Below are 22,914 nucleotides of genomic sequence, written 5' to 3' on the forward strand. Positions count from 1 at the left end.
ACTTGAATCAAGCTCAAGCCTGACAAGGGCTTGATAGTATAGTATTTTGTATTAGCATAGGCAAAGATTTTCATGACCTATAAAACGAACTGGGTCAATGATTAAAACAAGATAGTCAGAATTTAATAGGATAATAATACACATAAATATTTTTTTTTTAATAAAAAACTTATGTGTGTCTAATATATATTAAATATAGCTATAATACAAACAATAATTGTAGCTTAGTGGTGAATCTTTTATAAAAGGTGTTGTATTTTTTTCTCTCTAAAGTTGCATGGCAAGGAGAATTTATTGGTTTGGTTCCTTAAAATCTTTTAGACGTGCATGCATGTGCTAGGATTTTCATCGTTTCATGTGATGTCTGACTGAGTTAATAACTTTATAGATGTTTAATAAACTATCATAATTGGTGCACTATAATACACACATGTCTCATGACAATTTCTTAATAAACCCGCGCTTGTCTTGGTTCACATTTGCCAAATAAAATAAAATAAAATAAAATAAATATAGATATGTTTTTCAAAGAATAAAAGGTGATATATCATATGGTATAAATATTGCAATCATTGTTGGATCTTTGTAAAGAAAACCAATTTCAAAGATTGGAGTAAGTACCACTTTATTATCAGTCACGGCCAACACACAAAATATATGAGAATTAAAAGTGTGAAAAAATGTGTTTAATAAGTAAAACTTAGGTTGAGGATTTTTTTTTTTACAAAATAAATAAATCACGTCAGAATTTGCATAAATATAGAATTAAGACATCAACATGCTTGTATCATCACCATTCATGTGTTGGATTCAAACCTATCTTTTCAGTAACACATAAATACATTATATAGAGAAACATGTGTCAATAGACCAGTGTATGAATCGAGAATCAATAAAATTTAAAATATACATTTATTTTTATATCAAATTTTAACATAATTAATACTAATTAAACTGAATATATTAAACTCAAAATTATAATTTATAATTAATAAATTTTGATTATTTGAATTTCTCAACTCAGACAAATACGAATTAAGAAAATGAAAAATGACAATTGTCTTTTAAAGTCCATTAATTCTTCCAATTATAGACTTTCACAACAAAATAATGCCAAAAACTTTCTACAATGAAAAAAAAAAATAATCTAATGCTATCTAAACAATTATAACATTATTGATTGAAGTTTTTTTTTTGGGGTACAGTTATATTTCCATTTATAGCCAAACCTCAAGAGTCAAGCCTAAAGTGATATTCATTCCGTATATTCAAGACAAAGAAAAAGGAAAATAACAAAGTGAACTAAAATTGAGACTCATGGCTCAAAAAAACATCTATCTCATGTGGTTGTGAAATTCATACTCTGAGAAAATACATTACTTTGTTCCATTGGTGGTTTATGTTTTAATACAGTAAATTGTTTAGGGTTGATATTATTAACAAAGCAAGGCATGTATACATGTTATCTTAATTGCATAATCAATAAGTCAAACTAACAACTTGCACCTCTGGTTATATAAACTCAGATGAAAGTAAAAGCATAATTAAAATCTATACATTTGAAAAAACTATGGTAACACTGAGTTAAATATTTAACATAAAAAGATTAACTTTATTTTAAAATTTTAAAATAAATTATTATTTAACATAAGATTTAATTATAAAATTAGGATATGCAATATTGAATTTGAATCTAAATATAAATTAACATATACTCAAATTGATTTAAATAAGATTAAAAATTCAATATTAGTCTTACAAGTAAACCTTCTTATAGTCACATGGTTAATTGTAAAAATATCCCAAACTAGTAATTAAATAAAAAAAATCACCTCAAGCTTCAAACAAAAAAATGTTGTGTTTTAACATAGTTGATTAGACTAACATCATTTTCATATGACATGCTAACTTGAATTAAAAATTATGTCACATGTTATTTATTAATTTTTTGTAATCACATTTTATTGATCTACATTAATAAAAAAAATTAAAACACTTGTGATAATTTTTTATTGAAAAATACCAATTTGCATTTTTAGTCCTTAGATTTTTTTTTTTAATTAACCATCTTACTATTTTAGATAGCCCAATTTTCAAACCATACATACTCTATTAAAAATAATTAAAAATAATTAAATAAAAAAATAAGTTGGACTAATTGGGGAAAACCGAGAATTTCAGTTTGCGGGCCCCCACCGAAAGCTAAGTTTACAGTCTACAACCGGGAAAACCGGGAAATTCCGTGAGACAGTGAAAAATTAAATAGAAATAAAATATAATTAAAAAAATAAAAAAAGTACTGCTTCGATTGGCGTGTTTGACCCAACTACCCTTCTTGACTCTCCCTATTTACCACCTAGCCTCACCACACCTATCCATCTGCCCCAAAACATCCACAATCATTATCCACCGTCCGATCAAATTCAAACGGTTTCGATGAGTTTCACCTGTTAAATCAACGTTTTGGCCCTACATGTCAAGTTTGGTCGTTTTCAGGAATAAAATACTTGTGATTTATTTTACCAATAATACCCCTACATCCCTCAGGATCCGATAGCACTCAAGTCTTAAGTTTGATTTTTTTTTTTCTGACTTTTGTCGGGAGCGCCAGCTCAAGGGCATTCTCGGAATGATCGAATTTGCTTTTTACTCCCTTGTTTTTAGAGAAAGGCTTTTTTTGGAATAATTAATAATCCAATATGAATTCCTTTTATTTAATTTTTTAAAATTTACTTGGGTTTTTAAAAATATTCCTTCCGTTTTTTATATGTTATAAATAACTGAATTTCACGTAAAAAAAATTAGTTATTTCACATAATTTAATAAAAAATTAATTATATTTTTAAAATTACTTTTGATTTATATCTTCACATTTCTCTCTCATATTAAATTTTAAAAAAAAAATTGAATAAAATATTGTGGTAATTTAAAAAAAAATAATAAATATTTTTTGATGTTTAAAAATAACAGATAAAAAAAATGGATTTATGATAGATAAAAAAGAATGAAAAGAGTATATATTAATAATAAGTTTTAAGATCATTTTTTTATTAATTAATAAAAACCAAAGAACTTATAGTTTTGCGGTTATGTCTCACTTACTTAAGATTGAGATAAAGAATTTTTATTGTCCCAAATACAAATTTTTCCGTCAGCAAAATAATAATAACGGATTTTTAGTTTGGGTTTATAATTTGAGTCCTGGATTTTCTTGTGAAGGCGTAGGGATGTCTCCGAGTAAGAGTGCAGGGTTAGATGTTCACTTTTCAATTTTGTGTAACTCTTGTGATTTGCCCACTTTATCAAATAAATAAATAAATAAATTAAAATGAGTAAAACAAAAAAAATCCAAGTGAGGAAGGGGTTAGAATGAAAATACATGCAATCAAATCATTAGTAATTAATTAAAGTTTAATTTGGTAATGTTGGGTTAATTATTTTGGTGGGGTATTTTGGGAATGGTGTGGTGTTGGGGAAGAGAGAGAGAGAGAGAGAGAGGAAGGAGAGAACTCGGAGGAGCAGCTGGTGCCGTGGTTCCACATGGCGTCCATGCCTCTCGGTCCGCAGCCTCCGCCGCCGGACCGTGACGTCGTCATGACCGATTGCCGACGGCCGGAGGTGGCCGACGACAAGGTATATTCCGGACAGATCCTGTTTCTTCTCCGGTGATGGCATTTGATGACGATCTTGTTGGTTTTCTTGGTGTTCTATGGATTCTTTTCCTTGTTTTTTCGTTGTTTTTTATGGGTGATCTTGGTGCATTGTGGGATTCTCTTGGATTCCGTGGTGTCCGGCTTCTTGATCCGTGTGGTGTTTTTTGGATCCAAGAATTTGGAGGGTTTGTGTATTTAGGTTTTGAGTTTCTTCGTCGCATCTGGTGTCGTTTGTGATTGATTTGGTTCTTGTTTTGGATAGTCTGTTGGGGTGGTTTTTGTTTTTCAATTTTCTCAGATCTTTGCATTGATGCGCTGTGAAACTTCAGGGTTTGACGGATCTTGGATGTGTTTTTGGGTTTTGGTTTTGAATTGTCCTTAGTTTCTGTCACGTATGTTATGCGTTTCAATTTTCTGAGGTTACGAATCTTTTGCTTTTCTTGTTGTTTGGTTCTTTCTTTGGATTGCTTGAGAAGATTGGGGGAAGACTAGTTCTCCTTTGACGGTTCTTTATATGGTCGTTTCCCTGTTCATTGAAGTGCTACATGCGTTTTTCTGCAAACCTTTTGAACTTGTGTTTCATGTTTTTGTTCCATTCTGCTCTTCTGCATTCTCTGTATAAGGTTTTTTTTCTTGTGATTTTTACTGTTTGATCTGATTCTTTTTGGGTGTTTGGGAACTAACTATTCAGGAGAGATGATTGGTGTTGTATTTCTTGTTCTCTTTTGCATTTTTTGCTTTTCTATCCTATGATCTCTTTAATCTGGAGCGATGTCATTTGTAATGTATATGAATGTTCTTGTTTAGGAAGCGTCAGTTGTTGATAACAATGATACAGCCACTGGTCATATCATTTCCACAACAATTGGAGGCAAGAACGGTGAAGCTAAGAGGGTGAGCTGCTATAAAACCTAACCTTTAGTGAAATTTTAATTCAGCTAGAAATTGGCTCTTAGACTTATCTTGGAAAACTTTTTTTTCCAACCTGCACAGACAATCAGTTACATGGCGGAACGGGTTGTGGGAACTGGGTCATTTGGGATTGTTTTCCAGGTATGGGGCAAATGACTTTGTTGTTGTGTTCTTCATCTTGCATCATCTAATGGTTTGGCTCTTATGATTATGTCTTGATCTCTTGTTTCTAGGCCAAATGCTTGGAGACTGGTGAGACTGTTGCCATTAAGAAAGTCCTGCAAGACAAGCGGTACAAAAATCGTGAGCTGCAATTGATGCGATCCATGGATCATCCCAATGTGATCTCTTTGAAGCATTGTTTCTTCTCCACCACAAACAGAGATGAGTTATTTCTTAACCTGGTGATGGAGTTTGTTCCAGAGACTTTATATCGGGTACTCAAGCATTACAGCAATGTGAATCAGAGGATGCCCCTTATCTATGTGAAGCTTTATACATATCAGGTGGGTTGGATGTCTTAGTTTTGGCTCGCGGAGTTTATGTGGGCACTTTGGCATTTATAACCTAGTTTTTTGATGCAGATATTTAGAGGGTTGGCTTACATTCATACAGTTCCAGGAGTTTGTCATAGAGATGTGAAGCCACAAAATCTTCTGGTATCTATTACAAGCATTTTACTCTTGTTTCTGTTCACTTTTGTAATGATTCTAATCTCCATCTAACTATCAAGAATTATATCGGCTTTGTTTCATATCTTTACTGGGCATTTTACAGGTTGATCCTCTTACCCACCAAGTCAAGCTTTGTGATTTTGGAAGCGCCAAAGTTTTGGTATGCCTTTATTTTAGAACGGCCCACTTTGGAGTTTGCTTTTCAGCTCTTTCTTTAAATACAAGGCTAGCTTTAGATGGTTATTTTTCCTATCATTCACACCTGTATTATTTTGGATAAGGTTAAACTGACCACACCATATTAAAAGTGTTCATATTGGTGTTGTAGCTTGTTTAAACTAGATATTGCTCAAGTCTTTTCTTTCTGAATATTATGTGCTAGTGTGTGGTTGAGGACTAAACCAGTTTAGACTGGCTTAGTTCCAACCCCTCTACTAACCACCACCTGTAACTTTTGTACCACTATTATGAACATATTGGTAAATTGATGCACAAAAGGGCTTGCAAATTCTGTTTTCTAGACTTAGTAATTTATGCCGTTGAGTAATCATTTAGAATTCCGAATTTGACCTTGCGATATATAGCTTGTGTAGATGTAAGCATGATGTGCTTATTGGCTTAAATTTTGACTTGGTGTATATATGTATATACATCTTACTAGCTGTCCTTAAAGCTCAAAATTTGGTTGATTTTTGAAGTTCAAGTGTTTTCAAAGTAATTTTAGAACCTGGTTTGCCACTGGGTAAATCAACTACATATTTCAGAGGCTCCAATTTCTTTTGACCTTCTTGTTTTTGATATCTGGCTTTCTATTTACATGGGCAATTTTTGTGTGTCAAGACTGCTGCTTCTTACACAATGGATTACATACTATGTCAGGTAAAGGGTGAAGCAAACATTTCATACATTTGTTCTCGTTATTATCGCGCTCCAGAGCTCATTTTTGGTGCAACAGAATATACAACAACTATTGATATATGGTCAGCTGGTTGTGTACTTGCCGAGTTACTTCTTGGTCAGGTGAACTACATGTGACTTTCAACTCCTATAAATTTTTTTTTGCTTCCAATGACTTCTGTAATTTAATCTTGGATTATTTACTTAATATTATATCTTAATGGTTTTGCAGCCATTGTTTCCTGGAGAAAGCGCTGTTGATCAGCTTGTTGAAATAATCAAGGTCTGTGGTTGTTCTCCATCCTACATATTTTTGTATTAGATAGTGCAGTAAATAATACAATTTTATGCAGGTACTTGGTACTCCAACTAGGGAGGAAATTCGCTGTATGAATCCGAACTATACAGAGTATAGGTTTCCACAGATAAAAGCTCATCCGTGGCACAAGGTAAGCATTTTGTGCTATATCTTCCTGATATATATTTTTCTCTGTGCACCATAATTTTCTTCAAGTTCCTACAAGTAGAAAGGGCAAACGGTTAGCCTGATCTTCATTTCTCCATTCCTTAAATGCTACTTTACATTTAATATGTAGGTTACAGCCCTTCCTGTCTAATTGGTTGACGCAATGTATAAAGATTAATGTTTCAAACTGCATGAACTTATGATCTAATCTAATCTGTATATTCTGCACTGACTAAACGAAGTTGCTTCCATGATTTCTGGCATGTTGTCATGTCTTTATGGCCTCACATTTCTTAAATATAAAAACTGTGCTTGCACCAGCAAAAATATATGATGTTGAGTCTGTGATAATGTTTTTCCTTCACTGATAATTTTGTGATGAACTATTCAGTTTTCTCATATTCCTTGTTATCATTTTTGTTTTGTATCTCGTATTGAAGTGCTATACCTTTTCAGGTATTCCACAAGCGAATGCCTCCTGAAGCAATAGATCTTGCATCAAGGCTTCTTCAGTACTCTCCTAGCCTTCGTTGCTCTGCGGTAAGTGTTTGTGTACTATCCCAAGGACATTTTTACGGGGAGTGCAATTTTAATCTAAAACCCATGAATTGAAATAATGGTTCACCTTATTTGGTATCCTTCCATGAATATGTAGAATATCGAGTATTTTGTTTTTGCGAGTCAAAATTTCTCCGTACTTGTAGGTTCTCTTTGTTTATGTTTTCCCCGCTTTCTAGAGAGCATTTATCATTACTTTATTGAATTCTGGTTTGTGAATCGAGTTCTTGGGTTCCTAAAAAATGAGTTTTGTCCTTCATATTGTTCAATCAGTATGCTTTCCTGTTACGTAAATTATATGTGGTAAGTCTCCTTGTCACACGAGCGTTTTCATGTGATGAGCAAGTATGGCGGCTCATTTGTCCTTTTTCTGTCATTTGATTTTTATTTGGTATAATTAATTACATGAGTGTCTACAACAACATTGTTTATTGTCTTGAATGATGGATGGGTTTGGGGAGGTCTTATAAGTTTAAATATTCCATCTGGACATTGATATCATTTTATTGTTTAGGGGACTATGTTATGGTCCTGTATAGCAAATCTTTGGCCTTTGATTTGTCAGGCCATGCTATGAGAAGGGATACCTAGCTGACCAGAAAGTAGAAATCTGCAAGAAGGTGAAATAAAAGTTCAAAAGAAAAAAAAAATCATTGATAGGCAGACCAAAGTGCTTTCTTCTCGGGTTAAGAATGCTGCTGACAGAGATGTCAGGTTTTCTTGATGTTCTAGTGGTACTACCCATTCACTTAAAGTGCCCGTGGTTGATCAATCATTTTTAGTCCTAAACATGTGTCAATACCACCGTAAATGCACCAACAAATTTTTTTATAGCTGCAATTAATTGCCTTAACATTTGCGGGGTCCTTCATTATTTTATAACACTGGCCACCATTTTTTCACTTGAGCATACCAGACAAGACTACTGACTCGTTATATGTTTAGATGAGCTTCACCTTTCATGTTGTCATCTGTAAAGTATATCTTAGTGTGGTAGGTTGTGAGTCTTGTTTTATCTAATCTGAAAATGACATGTCATTTTTGTTTTTCTTATGGTATATTTTGGTCTGTCCTTGCAGCTTGAGGCTTGTGCACATCCTTTCTTTGATGAGCTAAGGGAACCTAATGCACGGCTGCCAAATGGGCGTCCCCTACCACCACTGTTTAATTTTAAGCAAGAGGTTAGTCTGAACTTTATAATTTTAAATATCTACTGTATTTTTTCCCCATAAAAGTTCAAATTAGTGAATAATCATTTTCTTTGGGGTAATAAGGTGTTTCATACTTGAAGAGATTGCAAGAAAACTGATCACTATTTCTGGCATTGCTTGGTAATGGCATCCTATTGTTTGTTCTAGCGTACATGCCAGTTGGAAATATTGCATTCTTTATTCTTTCCAACCTCTGCCATTAATGTACAGTTTTGGATCTATTGAATTTATCTGTAGAAACAATAAATAGCCCTTTTTGCTATTTGGTTCTACTTTTTCCATTAAAAGGTTAACTAACTGTGTTTTTTGTCAAGATAATTTACAGTAATTTTGGTAAGCGGAAGTTATCCATATATTTCTGTCCCCTATCTTGCTTGATTTTGTTGTTTTAAGTGGTGACGTGGAATTGTAGATTATTGCATGATATCCTTTTGCACAAATTTGGTCTTTATATTTTGCACCACCCCTTTTTATGTTCAGTTAGCAGGAGCTTCACCAGAGCTGATCAACAAGCTCATTCCCGAACACATAAGACGACAAGCTGGTCTAAGTTTCGCTCACCCAGCTGGAACTTGAGTATCCCCTTATCTTAATGTATTGCAGTTAAATGCAAGAGGCCTTTTTCTGGGTTTCATGCACACGAACAACCTGATGAAAGCTTCACTGGTGGACTGTTGGTTTTCGTGGGTGTAATTTAACTTCATTCTTCCCAACTCCGAACATGTATATCTCTGATAAATGAGATCAAAATGGGGGAGAAAAAGGAGCATTGAACATATGGTCTCACAGTGTGTTTAGTAACAACAACATGGAATAGTAGCTGGAGCAATTCTGCCTCTTCTTTTGCTGGAAGGTGTCTTATCTCAATGTACTGTTGTTCTTAATTTTTGGCATTAGTTGCATGTAATTGTAGTAGTGTCTTGTGCTTGTAAACCAGTTTCTATGTATGCTGTTTTGAAGCTTGTCCTTCTGTAAATGTTTCTCCTTGAATGGAGATTTGGAAATGATCTTGTGTTTTTATAACTAACATAGAATGCCAAACTTCTGAGGTTGAGCAGTGATGTTTTAGTTTGTTTTTGTTTGTTTGTGTCAATGGCTCGTCTTTCCTGGGAAGTCTTGAGGCCATGAGAGAACACTGAAAAGAGCAAACATTTCTGTGTGCAATTAAAAAAATTAAAATCATATATCTTAATAACATGTTAATTGTGATATCAATAAACTCCATCATATAAGTTTTAAGAAATCAAATACTGAAAAATTGGATGGTGACCATTATCTTAATAATAATTATATGGAGTAGTGTGTTTCTATAGATCATCAGTGGACAAGTGGTGATGGGTGTGAGGAGGGTAGGGACCAAATGCGCGTGTCTGGGGACTGTCTTCGTTTGAACAGCACGAGCATCTCTATGCTGCCTCGGAACACAGACCCGTGGCTGCATCTCGATGCGCCAGCTTCGTTCTCTGTGACCTTCTCCCTTCTTTCTTTCAATTTTTGTCCTTACATTTTTGATCTAATTTTTCTCCATTCTACCTAATATAGTTGACATAAATGATAAACCAGCTTAAAAAAATTCAAATGTGGATCTTGGCATACTATTTATTTTGATTTTCAAAAATAAATTGAATAGTATTTTAATTTTAATTATGTGATAGCATAGTTTTATTTATTTATTAATTTATTTACTTTTTCATAATATTGATAAAGTCACCATACACTCTATTTTTTTTTTTTTTGTAGACAATTAAATATTTTTCATTTCATCTTTCGTGAGTAATTTTAGAATGATTAAAGAAATAAAAAAGATATTTTCTTCTGTCTATTTTTTATTTATCTATTTTAATTAATTCATCTTGATTAAAAAAATGATTAAAATTAATTAATCATCCAAAATTTATAAAAAAATATATTAACATTCTAATTTAAAATATAAATTAATAATATAGTTGTATAGAATCGATTGGAAATTATAAAAATACATTAAATTTAATATTTAATAAATTTTTAAATAAATAAATAAATATTTTAAATAGACAAGCAAATAGGACTTTAAAAAAGAAGAAGAGTATTTTCAATTAAAAATTGAAAATAAACAGGGGTTTAAAATGGAATTTCACTTAATAATAAATTTTATAGATTAATAAATTTCCTCGGTTCGCACTTTCGAGGAGCATCACCGTCTTCGGTCGCTCTCACTTCTCTCTCTCTCTCTCTCCCTCGTTCTCTGTTCAAATTATAAGACAAAAATGGGTATCATTGGATTCGGGGAGAGCTTGCTTTGCATCCCCAATGGACGCCTCAGCTCCGCTCCTCCTCCTCCTCTTCCTCCTCCTGTGGATGATGATGATGCTGCATCTCGCGCTCTCTTCCGATCCCCCGCTTTCCCCCAAGGGCCTCAACTACGAAGGTTCATTTATCCTAATCATTCATGCTCTATTTCCATTTCTATATCCATTTTCACTGATTCGATCGGGTACTGTGCACCAGTGGCGGCGTTGATGGCGGTGAAGAGCTGGTTGAGGGACGAGAAAGGGGTAATGGATGGCTGGGATATCAATTCCGTTGACCCTTGCACTTGGCTCATGGTTTGCTGCTCCAGTGATGGCTTCGTCATTTCCCTGTTTGTTCCCTTCTTCTTATTCCTCTGTCCTAATTGTTTTCCATCTTCTTTTTTAGCTTAAAGTTTCAATCTTGTGCTATGTTTATCTTGGTAGGGAAATGGCGAATAATGGCTTGTCTGGCTCTCTGTCTCCGAGTGTTGGCAACTTGAGTCATCTTCAGGCTTTGTGAGTGATTCTGTTTCATATATTTATAGTTTATGTGTAGCAAATGAAGTGGAATATATCTTTGTTATAATTCTTGCTCATCGGAACTTCTGCTTATTCCCTTGGCGTAATGCCTGAATGGAACAAGTTAAAGTGTGATATTATCTTTTTTAAGTGATCATTCTGGCCTACTTTTGTTGAAAATAATGTATTTTCTAATTTCGTCATTTGTGTTGGCTCCAAATCCGTTGCTTAAATTTTTTGGCTAGAGTATGCAGTACTAGGAAGGTTTAAAATATAATGCAGGAATGTGGGAGGCATGGATGTAGACACCATTCATTAATGAGTGAATATGTGCAAGGTGAACTACAATATTGAGTGGGGATGGAATTAACATCAGAATAAAAGCTTGCATGGAATTGTTTTGCTTTGATAAGAACGGTCTGAATGTGTCTGCTGTTTTCATTTTGCATACCGCTATTTTGTGTTTGATTGCAGATAGAAACTAAAACAATGGAAAAATGCATTTGTTTGTACTTTGTTGCATAGGTGTGTGATGACACAGTGGTTATAGTGGAAAATATATTTAATAAGGGTTTTTATAGCCCAGTTCCTTATTATGAATGCTAGTGCTTTTCTTTGTAGTCCTCTATCCTAAGTCTACTTCTGTTGACCTGATAATGTGACTCCTTGTCAGGAAGGATGTGAACTCTATTTTCAAGGGATAGAGCCAAGTGTGCTTCAGCTTTGGAACTTGGAATCTATAACTTCATTTAAAACCCTACTTTTGCATTATAAGCATTGCGCTAAAATATGTTTGCAGAAATGTTAGCACGTAGAAAATGATCTGCATTTTGGCACTGACTGGATGCATAGTTTATAAAATAAAAGGATTATTCACTTATACCTTAAGGATATAAAATTTCTTTTAATTCAGGTTATTGCAAAACAACAAAATAACAGGCCCTATTCCTGCGGAGATTGGGAAGTTGGCCCAGCTAAAGACTCTTCAGCTCTCTAATAATCAGTTCGTTGGTCAAATTCCAAAAAATCTGGGACTTCTGCCTTTGCTTGATTACTTGTGAGTTACTTTCACGTTTTAAGTCCATCTTACTGTCTGTGAATTTGGTTTATTTATTTATTTATTTTAACATTATTAGTCATGACCATTTCTTTTTCTTTCTTTAGGCGTCTTGACAGGAATAATTTATCTGGTCAGATCCCCAAGTCTGTAGCTGATCTTGCAGGACTGACATACTTGTACGTGCTGTTCCGAGCTATGAAATTCATTTCTTTATGACTATAAACAAAGAAATGATGTAGATCACATGTTGCAGGGATTTATCGTTCAACAATCTCAGTGGCCCATTTACAAAAATTCTTGCAAAGGATTATAGGTGAGATACCTAACATTTTATAAACTATAAGGTAATCATGCAGAAGAATTTCTCATTTATTGTATTTTATTTAATAGTTTTTTTATTCCAGAATCTCCTTTTGAAGCTAAACACATAGACATGATGATTTGATATTGCAAATTGAAATGTTCACTATGACTTATTTGGCACTTATTATTTGGATTCTGCATATATGTGAGTGACTTTGTTCCCAAGTCATTGCAGTAATGTGGTCTGAATGGTTAGATGATTGAGCTGGAAAATTTTTTTTTTTCTTGTTTCAGTATGCAAAAAATCTAATATAGGGAAAAGGTTGAATGATGCTTATTCTATCAGGTTATCTTCCCTGAAAATTGATCACTATATAGCACATCTATAGAGTAGATAAGCTGTCTTTCCTTTGAATCATGCGCAAATATGTTTAGTGTTTGATATCACCCAAATTTGTATCGGCCGAGAATGGAAGATACTGACATGTCGGTTTATATACTTTTAGCTGAGGCAATTCTAAATGAATTTACTCCTGATTTCATTCTTATCAAGAAAAATAATTAAGCTTTCAGAAAATGCAGTATTAGATTATTTTTTGCACTAACTTTTTGCAATTATGGGTATATTGCCTTTATATTTAAGAATTATTTATTGTAATTGTCAATTCTTTTCAGGCCATTTCTCCTAACTGAAACAGTATCTGTGATTTCTAGTCTTGCAGGAAACAAATTTCTTTGCAATTCATCAATCTTACATGGTTGCACTGATGTTCCACTCCCAACAAATGGTATATTACTAGCTGAAAGCTAAAGCAATTGCTTCAGTACACAATTTGAATTTGACAATTCCTTTATGTGTGATCAGAAACTATTTTACCGGGAAAAGGCAGCAATCATCATTTAACAATTGCTATATGCTCAAGTGTTGGTTGTGTCCTTGTTATTTTTGTGCTGCTGTTGTTCTATTGGCTACAACGCTGCAGATGGCATTTCTCTTTTTGTTCTGATGGTGAGTTTTGAGCAATCATCAGTGTGATCTGCAACATAAGAATAATTCCATTTTTTTTTTTTTAATTCTCCTGCAGTTGAAGATCATGTATTTGACATTGGTCACTTGAAGCAATTTTCATTCAGGGAGATACAAATTGCAACAGATTACTTCAATTCCAAAAACATTCTAGGTCATGGTGGATTCGGAGTGGTCTACAAAGGATACCTAAAAAATGGGACTGTAGTAGCAGTGAAAAGGTTGAAAGATCCAAACTTTACAGGACAAGTTCAGTTCCAAACTGAAGTTGAGATGATTGGCTTAGCTTTGCATAGAAATCTTTTGCGTTTATATGGGTTTTGCATGACGCAAAATGAGAGGCTGCTTATTTATCCATATATGTCCAATGGAAGCGTCGCTGATCGTCTAAGAGGTTTGTTTCTTGATCTATGAACAAAGACACTTAAATTTGAACATTATGCAAATCCGGAAACATGCTATTCTGTTAGCTGTTTTTCACTTGATATCTTCCTTATTTTAAATGCCTGAAATTCTAAAAGGTTGTAAACACTCCATGTTCAATTTTCTTTATCTGATTTTTTATTAATTTATTAATTTAAAAAAAAAACTTGGCTAATGTTTTTGCATATCTTCTCTAGTTATCATTGATGTCAGAAATTTTCATGCTCATCATTTAAGAAGTTGCGCACCACTAGTCGTCTGAATTATACATTCTAAGTATTTCCTCCATTTGGAATTTTGGGAAAAGGCTTGGTGTTTAAAGTTGGAGATAATGACTATGGACATCTAAGATGGATTTGGTCTATGAATGTGCTTTTGTATTCTTCATAAATTTTACTTGTTTGTGTAGATAAGCATCATGGGAAACCTTCCTTGGATTGGAGCAAACGAATGCAGATTGCTCTTGGGGCTGCTCGGGGACTTCTATATTTGCATGAGCAGTGTAAGCCAAAGATTATTCACCGGGATGTTAAAGCTGCTAACATTTTGCTTGATGAAAGCTTTGAAGCTGTAGTTGGAGATTTCGGGTTGGCCAAACTTCTGGACCTGAGGGATTCACATGTCTCAACTGCTGTTCGAGGTACCATAGGACACATTGCACCTGAATATCTATCCACTGGACAGTCCTCAGAGAAAACAGATGTGTTTGGTTTTGGTATTCTGCTCTTCGAACTGATAACAGGTCAAAAAACAATTAGTTCTGGAAATGGTCAAGTCCAGAAGGGAATGATCCTTGATTGGGTGAGTAATCCATTTTAGTGTTTTAACTATTATTGTGGAATCGTCCATTTTCTTTCTTGAAAATTAGCAAGAATTATTCATGGTAGTCAGTCACATGGGTTCTGGTTCAATTAGATGATTGTCTTGATGGCATCAAATAGAACAGAATTGTGTCTTGTGGCAGCCATCTTTCAAGAGTCTTTAGTTATCCTTGTCTCATAGTTCATGGAGAAATGATGCCTAATTGTAGAGCTCCAGTAATCTTATTGTAATAGCATCCTCGCGCTTTTAGACTAAACTATATATCCTTTTTGTTGTGGTTGTAATTGTCCTTTTTTTGATAAAAGATGTTCAATCAATCAGTGAGATAGACATCTAAGCCATGGATTACAACCTGAAATCATTGTTAATATTGCATTGTTGCCAAGCTTGGCATTGGCCAGTATTTACTCATGTCTTAGCTCATAGTAATATAATTCTATGTCTTTCACTTGTTTGTAACATAAAATGAAAACAATGCAGGTTAGGACTTTGCGTGAGGAGAAGCGACTCCACATGATGGCTGATAGAGACCTGAAGGGTTCTTTCGACGCCAGTGAACTAGAGAATGCTGTTAGCATCATTCTATCATGCACTCAACCAAATCCCGCCTTCCGGCCAAAGATGTCTGATGTAGTGAAGGCTCTTGAAGCTGGGTCCAGAATAACCGAATACCAGGAAGAATCACCAGGGGTGGCTTTCTGCAGAAGGTCTTGCAGTTTCTCTGGAAGTTATGATGATGCCAATGAAGCTACTTCTTTTATCATGGAACCCATGGAACTCTCTGGCCCCAGATGACAAGGATTCACTCTTTCAGTAGGTAAATAGATGTATCTTTGCAAACTGTAATTATTCAGTGTTATTTTAGATGGAAGTTATTAAGATGTCAAAAGATGCATTTTGGTTGTTTTGGTCATGAGGACAACATGTGATATGGTGAAAGAAGGCTCTTGATAATTTCGCTGTCTTTAAATTTAAATTTTTAAAGTTTTTTAAGTTTATCTACTATTTTATCATTTTTTAAATTTTATTTATTATTCTGTTTTTATTTTTTATTTTTATAAATACTTGTTTTAGGGTTTGGAATCAAATAGGTCGGTTTTTTTCGCCGGCAAGACTGAGTTTTGGGTTTGAGTTCTTGGGATTGGGATTAGAACTGTGTTTGGATACGTCTTTTTGTGAGTAATTTTTTTCTGTGTTGTGTTGGTTAATTTTAGAATTACTCTTTGTTAAATATAATTTATATATATTTTTAGTATTATTTTTGATAAATTTTATGTTCAGAAGTATTATAGTTTATTATTAAACATGCGTTTAATATTGTATTAGTGTGAAGCTTTATTGTAATCTTTTTTTTAATAATTCTTTTCTCTCATATTCAGCCAGGAGATGCACCATCATCTCTTTGTTTTATGAAAAAAAAGAAAGAAAAAGAAAACATGTCGTTTACTTATTTTGAGAAGTAGAGAACATGGTTTGAGGGATAATGAGTGATTCAAACCTCTTGTTTTTATTTTAAAAGTCATCTAGACATACTTGATTTCTTATTGAAATCATAACCAAACACGTTTGTATAATCTTATATTATTCTGATATTATCTAAGTCCAAACAAAACCCTATTTTATTTCACATATTTTAATATTAATTGGCACTTGTATTAATTTATTTTTTCAAATAATAACCCAACTGCTAATACTTGTTAGTGCAGTATTGAGTCACTTAGCAGTGTATGAGTAGATGCGGACTCAAAACTCTACACCCTCGATATTATAGCACAACTATAGAACACTCACTATTTGTTTACCATTGACCGAGTCTTAGTGTGGATCTCATATAGAAATATTTGTAGAAAATATTCATATTTTTCATGTTCTACGGTTATATGACAAGAGAGATTTACCATTATAAGATTATAGTTTCTATTATATCATCTTGGGTATATGTGGTATGTCTTCATTTGACTTAGTATTAGCATGCTCCACATGTTGAATCCCAAAGAAATTATTAAATCGTCCGTCACCATAACTGTTTCATTTTGGTACTTATCTGTTTTTTTAGAGTACTTTTTTCTTTTGTAAGATATATAAATAAATAAATAAAATAATAACCAAGCTATATCAATATATACTCCCAATTTAGTTTTGATAGCCCTCCATACTCAAAGGTATTATTCCAGCAGCACCACTTGTATCTAATACCTGGACCATAAACCCACCTCCAAATGTTATATTCCTGGACCCATTTCAGAAAATATAATTCCTTGCTTATAAAGCTATTTTAAAGTGTCAACTTTGGGATCCCAAAATGATTTATTCTTCTAAACCAACCTATAGTTAGTTTATGTTGTCTTCTAATAAAAAAAAAATAAAAATAAATAAATAAATAAATAAAGAATCATTCACTATTACCTTATGAGGATAAATAAAAGGTTGTTTCTTTTTACCACTTAACTTTGTATTATATTTATTTATCCAAAATTAAATTTAGTGAATAGATAAATTTTTAGATAAACATTAAAGGTTTAATTCAAATAGTCATACTCTTCAAGTTTTTTAAATTATCTTTTTAAAACATACAAACAACATCTTCAAACACTTCCAGATAAAAAAAAAATATTAAAAAAAAAAAGTCAAACTGTCAAAATGAAAACAGTGTAAATCTAACATCTTTCAGACAAAGAAAGGAAGGATATTTTCGTAAAATACCATGAAAAAGATGAAGCTTTACGCAAGTAAATGGTGACAAGTGGCCTGTTAAGACCTTTTGTTTTTCCAATAATGCCCTTTTCTCCGCGATTTCTTAGGGCTTGGTTTGTTGAACAGTGTGAGAGGAGCACCTGGGAGAGTTCCAATGGCGTCGAGAGCTGTGATCGCGAGGAGGATCTTCGGCCGAGGTGGTTTGGGGGTAGCTGGAGCTCGGGCGATGTCCACGGGTTGGTGGGGAGGGGTGGAGCCGGCCGCGAAGGATCCGATTCTTGGCGTTACGGAAGCATTCCTTGCTGATCCTAGCCCTAACAAAGTCAATGTCGGCGTTGTGAGTTTCTAGGTTAACTTGTTGATTTAGCTTCTCTCTTGAGCTTGAATTTTTGTTGAGATGATGGAATTTGGTTTGATTTGGGTCTTAGGGAGCTTATCGGGATGATGATGGGAAGCCGGTGGTTTTGGAGTGTGTTAGAGAGGCTGAGAGGAGGATTTCTGGCAATCTTAATATGTATTACTTCTCCTTCTACTGCTTGTTTGTTGATTTTTGGGTGATTTATTGGCTTTTTTTTTCTGTTGAATTTCATGATTTTTACTTGTTTTGATTCTTTGTTCTGCATCTTGGGCAATTTGGAATATCTGCTTGCTACTGTACATGTAACAAGTTGTCTACTTGTGTATGGTATCCTATGGAAGCTTGATTCTCTTGTTCATTCTCTGGTTTGTTAAGGGATATAGATTGATGATACAAATTAGAAAAGCTTTTGTTTGGCCTTTCTGGATTCATCTATCACCATCCTGAGCTGAAACTGAGAAAGCTACAGTTTTTCTTGTTTGTCTAGATAGGCTGTTTTACATGTGGTAATGGTTTGGTTAGTTCAGAAGTGGAAATGGAATCATTTTGATGAGAAGTAGCATTTGGACGACATTTTTAATGAAAATATGATGTAGGGAATATCTTCCAATGGGAGGAAGTATCAGGATGATAGAGGAGACCTTGAAGCTAGCATATGGGGAGAATTCAGAGCTCATCAAAGATAAAAGAATTGCTGCTGTGCAGGCGCTGTCAGGGACTGGTGCCTGCCGGCTCTTTGCGGATTTCCAGAAACGTTTTCTTCCTGATTCACAAATTTACATACCTGTTCCGACCTGGTCCAAGTGAGTTTGCATGACTTTCATTTTAATCTTTTAAACTATAAAACTGGTTTCTGGCAAAGCAGAGTATTATATGGTGAATGAAACTAGTTCTAGTTGCAATTAATTTTTGTATATATGTTAATTGACTAATATTTCCATGTTGATTATTCTTCAGTCACCATAACATCTGGAGAGATGCCCATGTCCCACAGAGGACTTTCCATTATTACCATCCTGAGTCAAAGGGATTAGACTTTGCGGGACTGATGGATGATGTCAAGGTATATTATGAAGAATTTGACTTTATAAAGTCCTGTTAAATTTCTAGCCATTAAGTTATCGGAATTACTGATGTCCACCTAGATAAGATTGTTTATATGGAGATGTCTTCAGCATTAGCTTTTTTTTTTAAATAAAAAAACATGATCAGTTAAACCTTTATAATCCTGCATTATGTTATTGTGATGTTATTAATCCCTCTTTGATCCATTTTTTTTGGCCACAACATACAAGCCTGAACTTATTTCTTTATTAGGTTGTCAATGCAGAAGTCCAAGCTTCTGACTTTATTTGAACATATCTCAACTTTTGTTCTAGTTGGTCATATGTCTTTATCATTCCTTCATTACTTATTTTGCTGCTTGATAAGTGGATGAACATCATCTGATGGTACTCCGATGCTTATCTGACTCAAAATTAGTTCAATTTTCTTTAGCTTGTTTCTTCATAGTTATTTCATTGGTATGTTGAATGAATTTGTCTCTCCCCACCACTAATTTTTTCTATTTTATATTGAATAATTTAATTAGAAAGACGTTATCATAGTTTTATTATCATTTATCTTGTGTTGTTGTTGGTTCTTGCTAGATGATATATTCCTCGTCTGATCATACATATTTATATGCAGAATGCCCCAAATGGTTCTTTTTTCTTGCTTCATGCATGCGCTCATAATCCTACAGGGGTAGATCCTTCTGAGGAACAATGGAGAGAAATATCTTATCAGTTCAAGGTGGGGGAACTTAATGGCTTGCGATTTTTACCTATGTTAAAGCTTAAAATATGGTTGAATTTCTTTACCTTACATATATTTCTGTGTATATAGGTAAAGAATCATTTTGCATTTTTTGACATGGCATATCAAGGATTTGCTAGTGGAGATCCAGAAAGAGATGCTAAGGCAATTCGGATTTTTCTTGAAGATGGCCACCTTATTGGTTGTGCCCAATCATATGCAAAGAATATGGGGCTCTACGGACAAAGAGTTGGATGTCTCAGGTACCTTTATGGCACTGATGATACATGATCACGAATGATTTCAAATCTATATTCAAAATTGTTCCTTTGAAGATTATCCATCTGGAAAATGAAGCTTCATGATCATTAACCTTTTCTTTGATGATATATTTATTCTTCATTTGTTTCCTGCTTCCAAAATCACTTTTATATAAAACATATAAACTTTAATCAACTATCATGATTCGAACAAATGCCTCATGGAGCAAGCTAATTGTTAGTGCAGTCTCAACATGATCCACATCCACTGCTGAAATTACTGATTAAAGATGTTGATTTCTTTAGGCTTACAGTAGTTCTAGAATACAAAGGGCTTAATCAGCTTATTGTTATGGTGTTAATGGCTTATCTCCAGCAACATATCTTTGTTAAAAAAAAAAAAAAGTTGCTTAGCCTTAAACCAGGCAGAGTTAGTAAGCTATACCATTTTCCTTTAATGTTTCATATATTTCTTCTTACGTTAGAACCTTCGATGACTTTGATTTCTTGTTAATTTTCTTCTCACTTTGGTCAACAACGTCACCCATGTCAATTACATGCTACTGCATTCAGTGTGAATATAATCTCAAATCTTGTGCTTCAAAATGGAATAATTGAGTTATATTGGCGTTAATGGCACTAAAATACGGGTAATGAAACCTGCATTAGAGTCTGTTTATCATCTTTCAAACAGGTTCAGTACACTAAAATGAATTACTGGCTTTACTCTCTTTGTTCTCATCTGCTGGTTTCTTATTTGTAATAACAGTGTTTTGTGCGAGGATGAAATGCAAGCAGTGGCTGTGAAAAGTCAGCTGCAACAAATTGCAAGACCTATGTATAGCAACCCTCCTGTGCATGGTGCCCTGATTGTTTCCATCATCCTCAATGATCCAGATTTAAAGAATCTCTGGCTGAAGGAGGTTAAGGTTGGAACGCATGGCTTATTTATTTATTTTTCATTTAGATTTTCCTTAATTGTTATTATATCTTGTATCTTCTTCTTGATGTAGAAAGGTTATGTCTATTCCTTTGGCAGGGTATGGCTGACCGAATCATTGGAATGCGTACTGCCCTTCGAGAAAACCTTGAAAGCTTAGGTTCATCATTATCCTGGGAGCATATAACCAATCAGGTGAATATGCAATTACTGTGTTACTGATTCATTTTTTATGGACTGCGACGTAATTAGCTGGTTTCCTGTTGGACAACAGAGCTGCATAGATAGTGCTGACACATTTCGTGCGGATATTAGTTTTCACATTGAAGTGCTATATTGCATTCTCTTCTAGGCCTAGAAGTCAGAATAAATAGATAATCACCTTGCTTTATTATCTTAGACTTAAGGAGCTATATTTGTCTTCTCAAGACAAATGCAAAATTTCTCTTTTTTGAGTTCGTGTCCTAGGGGTGTGTTTATCCTAAATTTACACTTGCATATGAAACAATTCTTTGTGCTACCCTTCTAGATAGGTATGGACATGATGGCCGCATCATAACAGAATTTAGTTATCTCATCTGATGGATGAATAATGAAGTGTCAGATATCCACCTGATCAGCTGTGTCTGTCGTTCTGTAGAATTGGCCCTTGTCCCCACCGTTCTCTCTCTATCTCTCTTAAAAATAGCATATTGCAATGTGATCTACCTCAATAAGGGCTAAGCTAGTTAACCAGTTATACATGCCATGAAGCTCAAAAGTCATTTGCCAAATGCATTTCAAGAGAAACTTTTCTCCTAAACTCTACTTATTCACTTTGGCTTTTATTTCAAATAAAGTTAAACAAAATCATTCATTGCAGTCAAGATCAAAGGTAGCATTTGCCAGACGAAGATGGGTTTTTCATATATGCTCTATGTCCATTTCACAAAAAGGTGATTTGGAGTAGCTTGTTAAAAACTACTACTGCATTAATAAATATGGATCTTATGCATGAGTCGTTGGTTAAAAAGCATTAGATCATCTGAAACTCAAGAAATCAGCTGGACTTAGAAAATTCATAGCAGGCCATTCAGGTGGATTAAACAAGCTTGTAGACATTCGGTTTCTCTGAAATTAACTATTACATACTATAAATATACCTGGTGGTAGCTTGAGCCATCAGAACTATCTTAGACTGCTTAAAAAGGGGAAAACTATCATACTTCAAAATAGTTCTCTCCGTATACCTCTTTGAATATTTCTTTTCTGATCGCTGATGTTTAATTGTCATGAACAGATTGGAATGTTTTGCTACAGTGGATTGACTCCTGAACAGGTTGATCACCTGACAAATGAGTTTCATATATACATGACCCGTAATGGTCGAATCAGGTATTTTTTTTTCCCTCTCTCTCTCTCTCTCTCTGCAAATTCAAGCTTATTCTTTTGAAACGACCGATTGCTTGGATGCCATATTCTTACTAGCTTCTCTTCTTTGGTTAAAGTATGGCGGGTGTGACAACGGGCAATGTCGGCTACTTGGCTAATGCTATCCATGAAGTCACAAAATCTTCATAAGATTATAAGGGAATAAATGAGGCTTTATTATTCTCAGGTGGTAACATTCCTGAATTTTCCATCGAAATAAGTGTGATCAATGTAGCTTGACTCATTTCAGCTCATCGTTTTAGCCAATTTTCCATAAACAAATTTACATTTATTTTTTAGCATGTAGATTTTACTGGTCCAAAATTTCCATGTTATACTTGTCAAACAAAAAGAGAGGTAGTCTAATAAATTTAATTTCAGTGACATTGTTACAAAAACTATACAAGTTACAGGCAATGAAATCTGATTGACATTTTTTAGGTTATCTGGCACCTTAGTTATTTCCTGTTCTTTTTGTTATCTTTATCAAAGTTATTATATTGACAATGAAATATATTGACAATGAAATGTGATTTAATTTTGTCAATTTCTTTGTGATTCTTTGGATAATATTAACTAAGAGAAAAAAAAAAAATCTCTCTGTTGATGTATTTTCACACTTTTTTAAATAAATTTTCACTTCTAAGGTAAAGCCCAACT

At 33.9% G+C, this 22,914-nt stretch overlaps 3 protein-coding genes across 4 annotated transcripts; all 3 read left to right on the top strand.

Annotated features, from left to right (window-relative positions):
• Window positions 1–3,474: 3,474 nt before the first annotated feature.
• Window positions 3,475–9,442, top strand: LOC120280991 (shaggy-related protein kinase eta). Its single transcript, XM_039287949.1, has 12 exons — window positions 3,475–3,633; window positions 4,461–4,547; window positions 4,647–4,706; window positions 4,799–5,071; window positions 5,150–5,224; window positions 5,343–5,399; window positions 6,119–6,259; window positions 6,369–6,419; window positions 6,490–6,585; window positions 7,059–7,142; window positions 8,240–8,341; window positions 8,852–9,442. The coding sequence occupies exons 1-12, from the start codon at window positions 3,541–3,543 to the stop codon at window positions 8,945–8,947; spliced, it is 1,215 nt and encodes a 404-aa protein (XP_039143883.1). The 5' UTR covers window positions 3,475–3,540; the 3' UTR covers window positions 8,948–9,442.
• Window positions 9,443–10,621: 1,179 nt separating this feature from the next.
• LOC120280988 (probable LRR receptor-like serine/threonine-protein kinase At5g45780) lies at window positions 10,622–15,748 on the top strand. Of its 2 annotated transcripts, none has more exons than XM_039287947.1 (11): window positions 10,622–10,778; window positions 10,859–10,991; window positions 11,086–11,157; window positions 12,074–12,217; window positions 12,325–12,396; window positions 12,474–12,533; window positions 13,238–13,311; window positions 13,389–13,532; window positions 13,609–13,944; window positions 14,383–14,774; window positions 15,276–15,748. In XM_039287947.1, exons 1-11 carry the CDS (start codon window positions 10,661–10,663, stop codon window positions 15,588–15,590), a joined length of 1,860 nt encoding a protein of 619 aa, XP_039143881.1. In that variant the 5' UTR covers window positions 10,622–10,660; the 3' UTR covers window positions 15,591–15,748. The 2 variants fall into 2 exon arrangements, with proteins under 2 accessions (XP_039143881.1, XP_039143882.1); XM_039287948.1 differs by having other exon boundaries at window positions 12,498–12,533.
• Window positions 15,749–17,588: 1,840 nt separating this feature from the next.
• LOC120279935 (aspartate aminotransferase, mitochondrial) lies at window positions 17,589–22,699 on the top strand. The gene is made up of 10 exons (XM_039286612.1): window positions 17,589–17,826; window positions 17,918–18,003; window positions 18,444–18,650; window positions 18,805–18,910; window positions 19,537–19,641; window positions 19,735–19,907; window positions 20,674–20,833; window positions 20,944–21,039; window positions 22,124–22,218; window positions 22,332–22,699. The coding sequence occupies exons 1-10, from the start codon at window positions 17,644–17,646 to the stop codon at window positions 22,402–22,404; spliced, it is 1,284 nt and encodes a 427-aa protein (XP_039142546.1). The 5' UTR covers window positions 17,589–17,643; the 3' UTR covers window positions 22,405–22,699.
• Window positions 22,700–22,914: the final 215 nt, after the last annotated feature.

Source organism: Dioscorea cayenensis, chromosome 17 (genome assembly GCF_009730915.1).
Source record: "Dioscorea cayenensis subsp. rotundata cultivar TDr96_F1 chromosome 17, TDr96_F1_v2_PseudoChromosome.rev07_lg8_w22 25.fasta, whole genome shotgun sequence".
Lineage (NCBI taxonomy): Eukaryota > Viridiplantae > Streptophyta > Magnoliopsida > Dioscoreales > Dioscoreaceae > Dioscorea > Dioscorea cayenensis.